The sequence below is a fragment of the Erpetoichthys calabaricus genome, chromosome 2 (genome assembly GCF_900747795.2).
Source record: "Erpetoichthys calabaricus chromosome 2, fErpCal1.3, whole genome shotgun sequence".
NCBI lineage: Eukaryota > Metazoa > Chordata > Cladistia > Polypteriformes > Polypteridae > Erpetoichthys > Erpetoichthys calabaricus.
The window spans coordinates 272,324,367-272,337,050 of record NC_041395.2 but is presented as its reverse complement, the minus strand read 5'-3'; the positions used below and the strand labels follow the sequence as shown (position 1 = coordinate 272,337,050).

Here is a 12,684-nt window from a genome sequence, read left to right as displayed (position 1 = left end):
ACCATAGAGCTGCAAAAATAATTATTTGTCTAATACAAATACACAAATGTCAAACTAGAGATTGAAGGAAACATGTCAAATGTGATTATTTTCCTATATATTGTCTTACCAGTGACTACTGGTTAATTTTTCAGGCAAGTGTTTGTCATGAATTTAACAGTACAGCCACAGCTAAACAAGTCATTGTATATCAAGTCAAATACATGTCAAAAAGAATAAAAATGAGAAAAATAAAACACAGAAGCAAAACATGACATTTTACTGTGTCTGTATCAACAAGTCAGTGTTAAAAAAGATTTACATCTGTCACAACCCACCAAATCTATTATGTTGTCTTTAACATATGTTGCAGTTTGTTGACTTTTTATGTACAAATCTTTGTAAACTGTCAAAGAACCATTTTTTCCACAAAACCCTTCATAAAGTAAAGATATTTCAGAAGTAACAGTTCATCTTCTTTAAATTATTTCTTTATAATGGATTGAAAATCTGATAGAACAAATATTTCTGGCTTTCATTTTTGTGATTTCTATTTACCACTAAGTTGGCATGGCCATAGAGACATTAGCACTTCTGCCTCAGTGCTTCAGAGTACTGGTTTCAAATTCTGCCCTGGTCACTCTTTGTGTGGACATTCTTTCAGTGTACATGGATTCTTTGCTTGATATTTAATTTCTCTTCCCTCATCCCAAGGACTTGGATACACCAGAAGATTACTGGGTAACTGTAAATCGAAACCTAGAGTGTGGGTGGCCTCCCGCCTTGTGCCTGCTGCTGTCAGGTTAGGCCCTAGTTCTGAACTAATTTGTTTCAAAACAGATGGTAGACAGCTGCTAATAGGAATGAAAAATGATTTTTTTTTTCTTTTTTGCCTCCAACAGCATCCTCATGTAACATTCTCACCTCACTTAATCTGATTCAAGATTATGAGGAAGCTGTACGCTATCTCAGAAGAAACTTGGCACTAGATGAAGCACAGGTTCACTGCAGTGTCCATTCCCATACAATCACAGTGACATTCACTAAACTAATAAGATCCTATTAACTAATTATAATAAAAAAACATTTTTCTTGGGTATTCTTTCTTTTTCTCCTGTGTTAACAAACTCGAGTGCATAAAAACAGAATTGAATCCATCCCATCCTGTACTTTGTATTGCTTAAACTTGTTTCTTTGTACACTTAGATGTCATCAGATGTATGCCTTCAAAGACAACCAAAATCTATTTATTAAATATTTCAAAATAGCAAGATGTACATGTGTTTGGAAAATGAACAAAAAAACTAAGCAACATGTATCCTCTTTATAGCAACAGGAATAGCTCAGTAAAGGTATGAGAGAATTTTATGTGTTTCCTTACATAATACAAAAGAGAGGCTTGATGTAAATTATGATGCTACTGAATATTTAAGGATCTCTTTAAACTTAGTACTGATCAGAATTTGAATTAAAAAAATCAATTCAACAGAAGAAAAGAGATGATAAAGAATTTACAGTTGCCTGTTATTACAACTGCCTCTTAGCCTAGAATACCTTTTAGACCTTTAAAAGAAAGAAGGACCTTAAAAATGTGCCACCTTAAATGCATAACAAACAGTCTTGATTTTTTTTTTTTCCTTTCCTAGAAGCAACATGAGCCAGACTGGGTTTGTAGCCAAAATTTCCTAATTTTAGCCTTATATGAATGTACCATAAAGCAATGCAGACACTGACTTTGGGAAAACAGTACTCTGTCTGTAACCAAATGCTACGCCTACGTTGAACCTTTTGCAATTAAGTGTGCTGCAACAAATGAAAATAAAGAAAAACATTAGCAATCAATTGTATGAAATCTACTTTCAGATTTTGTAAAGAAATTGAATTTATGTCATAGTACTTACAAGATTTAGGACAAGATGCTTAGCTTGTTACAGAAATTATAAGCATATAAAGTAGGCAAACATTCCTGGAACTCTGTACAGATTAAATCTCTCAATGCATCTTATTATCACTGTGCTGCCGCTGATAAGCAGTTGCATAGCACTGCAGCAGCACAAAGAAACATTATTGTAGTTTCTATTGTTCAAGACTACAGCATCGTTTACAGAAGCAGCCTGCAAGAGACATGAGGTATAGCTGAAGCTGAAAAGATGCACATCTGCTGCCATGCAAAAATATGCTATAAATTCACCAAGACAACAGATGTGATGTTTTACTCTTTATTCTAAGACAGCGGACTATTAAGTACTCATTACCAAAAAGGGCAAGTGACTGATCTATTACAGGTTTTGAAAAAGCTGCAGGCCCAGTCTTGTTCATTGTTTCTGGATGGCAGATGGCAGGTACAGCTCAAATTCAGACTTGAAAAAGATACCAAGACACCATATTTGTTGTTTTCCACATTTGTATATAATACAGAGAAAGTAATCATAAGGTCAATAAAAATGGTGAGCACTCTGTTTACAACCTGGCAGATGTCAAACTCATAGAAGAAACAGCCATATAATAAATTAAGGCAGAAACATAAAAGACTATATATTTTGTACATATCCAGTATTCGGTCTTACTCTTGAGAGTTTAGCGCTGTTAAAACAACTACCACTAAGTGTTGAATAAAAAAAATTATAAATTTGGTTATATAAAGTAACTCTTAATGGAAAAAAAAATTCAAAAGGTAGAATACAAAACAGCCAGATGTAGCATACAACATCCCCAGCAAACTGCGCACAACAATCACTAGGACTACAGTAATAATATTTATTCAGTGGAATGTCTGCAACTTTGGGTTTAAGTAGCTTTCAGAAGCAACTAACTGGTGCTGTTTTGAACAATAAAACTGCATCACAGTGGTGGAAGCTATGGTCTTTATGTAAAACCACACCTAACTTATGTTATTCAAAAGCATTAGCAGAATGACCCTTTATCACAATTAGTTAAGCACCTGCTGCTCCTCTGAAGGAAGGCTGCAGCTCTTCTGAACACATGTGCATGGCAGGTGCTCATGTTAACTATATACCAACTGTATATTAAAAGTATTGTCGGTGGTGGATAGCATCCAGCATTTAGTGATGCTTTTTTCATGCAAGTACAACATTAGGTTTTAAGGAACTTAAACCACATGAAAGCATCTTGAGTTTGTGGATTGCAGAAATTATTGAATATAAACCTGTAAATTTGAAGCAATTCATTGGTTCAGTAATTCATTTGTGAGCAGACTAGTCAATATTTTAATTTTCAACACAATAATTAAACATATGATTTTTGAGCTAACTTCTCATAGAATAAATATATAAACAGATTAAAAAATGTTAATTATCAAGGAAAGAAGGTTAAGGGTTGTTAAAAAAACAAACTAGCTCAACAAGAGTGCACAGCATTAGTCAAGATCCATCTTTAAGAAACCTTGTAATTACTTTCCTGGATTTGCCACAGTTTCCAACAGCAGTACAAATCAGTCAGCCAGATTTCATGGACGTTTAAGGAAAATCTTTTCTCTTTATGCAAACTGTTAAAATTCTAAACTTGAACTTTCTTACGAAGATTTAATAGACCCACACGATCAGCACAGTAAACTTCTTAAACTTTGCAATTCCTAGATGGCCATTAATCTTTCACTCAAACTCATAAGACATCAGTTTATAGATTAAGGCAGTGTTACATATTAAGGACTATTTTATACCAAATACACAATTAAAAAAACAAAAACACCGTGTACCTAAAATATGAAGTTGACATGAACTTCAGTCTCTCCTAAAATTGAGCAGCTCATCATTTACACTTCCATATGACTGGAAACAAATATAAACCACATGAAAGAAAAATAGCAGGATGGGCTTTCATCTTGTTAATTGCAGAGATGTAAAGTTTTCCGCTTGAAGAAAGTTACATGACATATTTGCTCCAAGGCAACTGCCCAACTTGAAAGCAGAGAAAAGAACAGCTAATGTTGATCCTTCCTAAATTAATGAATTAAACCTGTTTTGACCTGTAAACTCACAAGCACATTCACTTCATCCAGAAACTTTCATCAAAAATGTGTTTGTATATGTGGTCTTAATAAAAACAGTTGAATTTTAAATCATACGGCATAAAAAATCTAGACTTCCTAGACACAACAAGTAGTATGCTATAATTGGGACATGATAGTAAAAATAGACTTTAATACACTTAACTTGGCAGAGTTTGGATAATCTTAATACATAATTTGCCAGCCTCCTCACTCACTCACTCACTCACTCACGTCCGTCCGAAGCCGAATGCGCAGTCGTCTTCTGCACAGCTACCCGAAAAACCTTACGAGACCGACATTGCGGCAGGCGGCGGATTTACGACTGCGAAAATTCAAAGAGAAAGGCGACTCCAACCGACATCCAATCCCAACATTGCGGCAGGCGGCGGATTTACGGCTGCAAAAATTCAAAGAGACAGGCAACTTCAATTAAAGCTCTAGAGGCCTGAAAGGCGATTTTGACTACAGCTCGAGGCCTAATTACGCATTCTGATTCAATTTTGCATTCATTCAATACACCTATATCAGGTTTGTGGTGCTTATACTTATTACTATTCCACTCGTGCCCATTTCATCTTATGTTGTCGAAACGGGCTCTTTGTCTAGTTGCTTAATGATTGATAAAGATTAAATATTTCCTAACAAATAAAGTTGTTTTTAAAACTGTTTTCAGAAAATGAAACCAGGGTATTATGATGTGAAAAATGTAGACAATTGTCATAACTGCAGAGAGAGATAAACCACACAGGCTCAGTAATTACAAGTAGCCTATTCACTGGGTGGTACACCTTGTCTTTTTAATCATGTTGTGCCTAATTTGCAATTCGAATGACCTTGACTGCAATATAAAGTAGAATAATGTGCTTCTTAATTTCATCTATTTTCTTGGAGTGCTTCTCTCTCGCAAGAGTTTATAATGGCATCAGTATGTGCAAAAAACGTACTGCCAGTTCATTATAGGGTACACTCAAATATACACCCTCCAACAGCAGTATATCTATGGACTGTGGGAAGAAGCACAAATATTGCGTGAAACTCCCATCATGCAAAAGATTGAATGAAACTGTTTTTTGTAATCTACAAAATAGAAGCAATTCAAATTGTACTATTTTAGTATAGCTTCATGTGGTGTAGTATTATTGGCTCATTTGTTTAAGGTCAAGTAAAATATGGAATTCACCAACATTACAACCTGGAGAACTCCATCAGTGAATCAAAAATATCTGCTATCTTTATGCAATTACTGATTTGTTTCATATAAAGATTTGGAAATAAACCTCTCCTAAATTTTACAACAAAATTATGTACTTGAACAAAAGTCGTTGCACACCTGAAAGAATTTTGGCTTCTCACTAGAAACTGAGATAATATAACGGAGACATAATCTTTTATTGTAAATCTGGCATCCTACATCAGGATGAAGTTATAGAAAAAGCCATACAGACAGTCTTGTATGGTCATAACTTGATATGTTGTTGTTGACAGTTCTTTATTTTATATCACTGTCTGCTTTCGTGGATGGATTGAGGGTAAAGTCTCAATGTTAAAAAGGGGGGGTGACATCTGCCACCATTACAATACAAATGTGTGCTTTCATAACTAATGCTAAGTTCTACGACTAAAATAACCTAAAAACAAAATATCCAAAAACATCCTTAAATTAGTGCCTGCAGTTTAAGAGGTTTTAGACCAGCCAGTATGATACAGTAGCTACTGAGAAATGCCTAAATGCACAAGCTGTTCATGCTGTGCTTCTTTGTTATCTGGAGAACAGGAATAATCGAATTAAAACTACTTATTAAAAAAAAGATGAACAATACAGTTTTTGACAACACACAACTGCTGCTGAACATTTTAAATGTTTATACTTTAACAGACTCTCTGAAATTATATTGTCATCAAAATCAAATAATAATTAATAAAACTAATAAAAACAGAAGCCATTAAGAAAAAGGTCACATTTATTTTTAGTAGTATAAAATATGATGCTACTGCAGTGTGATCTGTTATTTTATTAATAAGACGACAATCTAACCACAGGCTTAAGAATCACAAGAATCAAAAAACACTTTGATAAGAAGAGTGTTCAGCAGCAAAGTATAAAGTTATTGTCTTTTGTTTTAGTTAAATCTGCTTGTCCATTTACACCTGTTTATTTAAATAATGCAGCATATGGCTCTATAGACTTACTGCAAACCTGACCTAATTGGTTGGCTTAGGGAGACAGCAGACTCTCAAGCTCTCCACTCCGCCCCCCCAACTACCAGACATCTGTCTAAATGGGATAATTGCATTGATTTTGAAACAGAAGTCATATTTATAAACACAGCCCATTAACAGGTTCAGTTTTTCTTCCTATGAAAAACATTCCATTCAGTGAAGGAAGTCAGAATCTAAATAAACGTCATGATATACTCATAAAAAAGCACCTTCCTCAGTTAACCTACTCCTTTTATGTGAAGGCCTATACTTAGGGAATGGAAATCATTCACTGAGGCCTGCTAATTTGAAACAACTCCCAGCAAATAAAAGGAAAAGATGTTGCCATTTTGCAAAAGCTTTCTTGCAAATAGAATAATGACAGTGTAGCTCTGATCTTTGCAATCATTCTGAAAAAGATGAATGTGAAGTGCATACTAGCTTTTAATAAACTTGTTAACATATTAAGAGAAAACAATATAAACAAAAATATAAAAAAAAACTTTGATCAGCCCTTGACAAGCATCCACAGAAAGGTAGCAAAGAAAAATAAAACCATTCACATGAAATGTTAATTCAACATCAGTGACTGCTGTACCTGAAGAATGCCACACAAACTCTAGCCCACAAAAAGGCATATCATCTAACACGCAACATGTTACTGGGCAGAAACCACAGTACTGCATAGCCTGAAATGGCAAACAAAAGCTGATGTTTATCAATGAGCTTAATGGCAAAAGCTTTTCTTCACATACTACATTAAACCTGTTATTTTGTAAAAGAGACAGTATTGTAATTTGATTTTCATGACAAATCTGGACAGGATCCAAAGCAAACTACATTACACTGGAAATTAACTTTGTAATTTGCCGCCTCAATTTAAAAAAAAAAAAATTCAAAAAAACTAAATAAATAACGGAATTTGATGAGGACCCTTGGACTCCTTTAATGACCAAGGAAGGTAATTGTGGAAAAAAATAAAAGGGGGCATTACTTTATATTCTAAAAAAAACTATTTGTAAAGCAAAAAGTAAAGGCAATTAGTGTGTAAAATTAAAAACCAATTAAACAAACTACATTCTTACAAAAAAGCCTGGTCTGTAGTCTCCATTCAACACATGCAGTAGAACTCTGCTTTCCACACATCAAGATTTAATCATGTCACTGCTGTAGCTTTAGCAAACAACATGCTGTAAGCATATTTAACATAAGGAGCCTCAGATTTAATAAAGAATGTTATCTCAATATCAACAAAGTTGTTTTAAACTGTCCTAACAGGTGGAAAGGTTCACAAATGGCAGAACATGGCACTGATGCACACTATTTAGGGCATCATCATGACACTGGGAATGGCCATGAAAACATTTTTCTTTTGACAAGATTGTGCAAGAATGTGAGGAGTGCTTGCAGGAGCAATGAGATCATATTGAAGAATGTTGAAGAATTATTTGGATCAAATCAAAAAGGATTTGATTTAAAAGAAATTGCCTTTACTTTTTGATTGCATTCTGTAACACAAGTCGATAAAAGTGAATTATAATTATGCCTCTTAAATCATTAGATAAAAAGAGGAAGAGTCATAGAAATATGATTTGCACAAAGTACACAATTTATTAAAAAAATGAATTTAAAATATTTAGCAGCTTCATTAAAAAAAGTTTTTTTCTACATTTAGTGATTATAAGTAACTATGTCCAACCCATTGTTTTTGACGACTTATGTTTGTTTTACTGGCATAGCAGCAATGACAGCTGAATGTGATGATGGCACACTTTAAACAGTATTTCAATGAAGTACTCCACTGTTGACACAATGCCATAACATGTAAGAGTACCTGAATCACTCTGACATCTCCTGCAGGTGCTGGTCTCTGTAGGGTTTAAATTCAACATTTTATTTGGTATATGCAACTTTGAATATTATCAACTTTGAAAGCCTAGTGTTATTACTGCTGAGCCATTTCAAATGATTACATTTAAGACCTTGAGAAAACACCAAAATACATAAACATTCTCTGATTTCATGCATATTTCAAGTTTAAAGTTACCCAGGGAAAACGGGTCAACCTTGTAGAGATTTTTACTTTTATCATTATTTTAGGTACAGCAGATGCAGAAACAATCAATCTTCTGAAACGCTCTCATTTGCCTGCACATTTGTCACATTGTTAAATATGCACATTGGTCTCAGGATAAAAGCAGAAGTTGCAGTGTTGCTATACTTCTGAACTGTTTGTGCCCTGAAAACAGTAGTAGATAGATGCTCTCCTTGGATTGTTAGACTTCTGTGTATAGATATGGTGATTTATTTTCTCAATAATAGCTTATTGCTTACCAATATACATTACATAACCTGGTTCCTCTTCATCAGACACACTGCATAATGTAAACTTGATTTCACTTATGACTTAACAACATCATCAATATAGCAAAAGGAAGGAAAAGCATTGCACTGAGCAAACATGCTGGCTATAATTTCACCCCCATCTTTCTGCATAAAGCTCAGCAAGTTATATTACAAGCCTCTATTGTAACTACAATAAATACATAAATAAAATACAGACACATACATCTAAGCCTGTATAATATTGTTGGGGGAGAGGTGACCTGACAGCAATTAGTATTTAATAATTATGAAAACTATACTGCATAAAAAGTCATTTTAGTTCACAATAAAATTTTGTTAAGACTCTTTATCCTGTGTGTGAATAAATATATATATATACAGTGGAACCTTGGTTCATGACCATAATTCTTCCAAAACTCTGGTTGTAACCTGATTTGGTCATGAACTGAAGCAATTTCCCCCCATAGGATTGTATGTAAATACAATTAATCCGTTCCAGATCGTACGAACTGTATGTAAATAATATTTTTTTTTTAAGTTTTTAAGGACAAATATAGTTAATCATACCATAGAATGCACAGCGTAACAGTAAACTAAATGTAAAAACATTGAACAACACTGAGAAAACCTTGAACAACAGAGAAAACTAACACTGCAAGAATTCGCGCTATAGCGCTACGAACCGCTCGCTAAAAACACTTTTTTTTTTTTAATGAGTTTTAAGCACAGGGAAAAAAGTGAACATTTGAAAAATCCGTAATTTAATAAACCACCAAGAAAAGTAACATTGCAACAATGCACGCTATGAACCGATCGCTGTAAACAGAAGTGAAAACAAAAACAAGCCCGGTGCATTCTTTAACTGCCTTATACGTCCAGCCCTCTCTCGCGCTAGCTGTGTGTGTGCGTCTGTCTCTCTCTCTCTCTCTCTCTCTCTCTCGTGTGTTTGTGTGTGTGTGTCTCTCTCTCTCTCTCTGCACGCCTGTGTGTGTGTCTCTCTCTCTTGCGCACGCACCTGTGTGTGTGTGTGTGTGTGTGTCTCTCTCGCGCGCCTGTGTGTGTGTGTCACTCTCTCTCTCGCGTGTGTGTGTGTGTCTTGCTCTCTCTCGATGCACAGGGAATGCACAGGGAGAGACTGAACACATGCCGAAATCATCGGCGAGCACAAACCGAAAGGGAAACTGGCTTGTTCGTATACCGAGTGTGTGGTCATGAACAGATGCAAAGTTTGGCAAACTTTTTGGTAGTAAACTGATTTGTACGTGTTCAGAGATGTTCGTGAACCGAGGTTCCACTGTATATATCATACATACACATTATATACATATACATATATATATACATATACATATATATACATATATATATATATATATACACATACATACAATAACTTGTGTTTCATAATACATGTGTAGAAAATTACTAAATTAATATAAAAATCTGAAATGTGTTAACCATTTTATCTTATAGGCAAAGGTTAAGTAATGTGCTTTGAAATGAAAATGTGTTCCCATACTCCAGCTTTAAGACTACACATTATGATTGCTGCATCTATCCTAGCACAGACCTCAAAATCTGTCCAACATACAAAAGAATCATGTAATACAGGCATAATCACTGCAATCACACAAATAAAACCACTATGGTAACTTTTTCTTAGGACACTTTATACACATATATGTTAAATACTTGGGACTTCATTACTCATGATGTAGTTATTAATCCATCTATTAGGTAATTGACATTATTTTTAAAAAGAGTGTTGGGCCACCACAACTCACCAGAATAGATTCAATAAACTTTGGCATAGATTATAAAGTACCGAGAATTGTACTGCAAGAAAACAAACAATTCTCTAATGGAAAATGCAATTTTTATGAGGCAGGGGGAAAACAGTTGAGTCTAAGACTCTAATAAAGAATCTATTGGAAGGGCTTAAGACAGTTAATATATATGGTTTACATCATTCATTACCATGCTCTTCAAATTATTCAGTGACCATTAGTTCCTTGTGGACATGGGCACTGAGATCCTAAAAAATTCCTGTACCATTAGGACACTAAATGGTACACAAAATTTAAGAACACTGAAATAACGCTGTATCACACACTGGCGCCGATTTTATTGACATTTAACTTGCCTTCAAATGGAAAGCAGTTGCTTATAAACCATGCAAGGAAACATACAATATACTGTGACAAAGTGGCACAGGCAATAGAAACTCAAACTAGGGGAAACAAGCATTTGAATCTATGAACATTTTAGGAATGTGTTACAAATATTGTCATCAGCCTGATAAAAACAGATAAGGGATTACAGAAGCTTTCCCATAGGTCAGAAAATCACTGCTTGTCTTCTCTGTATCACTTCACCCACAAAAGAGAATTTTACAGCGTAGTAAGGTGTTTGTCTGCAGCAAGCTGACCGTAATATCCTCTTATCTGAAATTTCTGATAGACAGTTCTCAAAGAAACAAATGATCATGAGTTGCTTATATACACCTTTCTTCATACACCATGGTCAAGGAGTTTAGATTTTTATCCATAGATGCCGCTAACCTGATGGTGTTTCCCTCTGACTTCCATGCCAAAATGATTTTATTTACTTTTCCTTGTTAAGTATAAGAAACGAAAAAGTAATAGCCATCATCTCTGAAACTCCTGCCACGTGTGCTCTAACAGTTGGCTTTTCCCTAAAGACACTATAACTTTCTTCTTTGAACTACTGTAGCCAGCATAATGAATAAATATATCTTCCTTGCTTTATACATTACCTTAGGCACGATGGGATGTTAGATGTTTAATTATGTCAATAACAGCACCTGCATAAGTATATACTTTAAATATAATTTAAAACCCCACTTGATCAAGTATTTCCTTTATTTGTCAATTACATGTATATGGGTCAAAGGGGGTGGCAGGGAAATACAAAGATGACCTTTGACAGTTTAGCATCTGAGAAGCTTAAATCTGGAAGGATGCTTTAAAAAAAATTCTGACCTACTGAAAACTCTGAAATGTTACACAGATTTGATGCAGGCTGTAAATTAGAAAAAAAAAGTTCAACTTTTGAATTTGTAGTTAAGAAACAAAACATGTTTTAGACAATGAACATAACAATGAAAAGGTTTACAGATTGCTTTCATTTTGTCATGCTATATCTCTGGGCTGTAAACCTGCAGCTCACAGAAAACTATGCAATGGACTGGAGAAAAATAATATGAATTTTTGCATACAGCTTAACTCAATTTAGCCTTAATTAAATATTTTTGATTATCCAATACTGTTGACTGGTAGACAAAGGTCTTCATGTGTTCTGAGAAGTGTATTTAGTTTACAATGTTTTACAATTTTAGACCCCAGCTTCCATTAAAGATGCTTTAAGCCTTTACCAAGGTTGGTTATCTGTTTTCTTGTTTCTAAATTTAACGACTTAATGACATATGAAATGCCAGTTAAAGTAAATTATTAAATCCAAAAATTAAAAAACACACACACAATTCTAATTCAGTTTAAAAACTTAAGAGGAAATAAAATCTTACATGCTTTCTTCCCAAACATTCTACTGAAATCTGAAAAAACTGTACATCTTAGAAGCTTTTTGAAACATGCAACTAATCAAACACACATACATGTAAATACACTACATGTGCCTGTGTAAGTACAAATAATTATATGCTGCTGCTAAATATTTCCTTTTTAACATCAAAAAACAACAAGTAACAGAAAACCTACACTTTAGCTGCATCAAAACAACAAAAAACAATCAAGCCACTTCTCTTGCCTATTTACCACAACTGCTAGAAATATGAGCACGCTGGAACATGAGATATTATCAACCAACAGCTTTTTCCATTCTTAACAAGTGCTTTTCATGTGTAATTAAATGCAAAAATTTAACTTTATAATTAAAAGGGTCTAAGACATGATCAGGCACTGCTCACATTAGTTATGCAGTTCACTTGTAAATGAAAGGAAGCTGGGTTTCTACTTGCTGAGTGCTTAATTAACTTGGATCTGTCTGCCTAAACCAACCACTTTATATAGCAGCTCAGCTTTATTCTCAGTCCGTGCCTCTATCCATATTTCAAAATTGACACATTTTGTGTTCCAAGCAAAAAACAATTTGAACTTAAAACTTTTACTGAA

General features: G+C 34.3%; 1 protein-coding gene across 6 annotated transcripts in view; it reads right to left on the bottom strand.

Annotated features, from left to right (window-relative positions):
• zmiz1a (zinc finger, MIZ-type containing 1a) overlaps window positions 1-12,684 on the bottom strand; it is a 295,579-nt gene that overhangs the window by 53,085 nt on the left and 229,810 nt on the right. For 3 of the 6 annotated variants that reach the window (XM_051923788.1, XM_051923787.1, XM_051923789.1), the window contains one exon: window positions 8,022-8,057. The exons of the other annotated variants lie outside the window; for them this stretch is intronic. In XM_051923788.1, coding sequence (XP_051779748.1) covers window positions 8,022-8,057 — 36 coding nt within the window. The remainder of the gene's footprint in view (window positions 1-8,021; window positions 8,058-12,684) is intronic. 6 annotated transcript variants of the gene reach the window in all.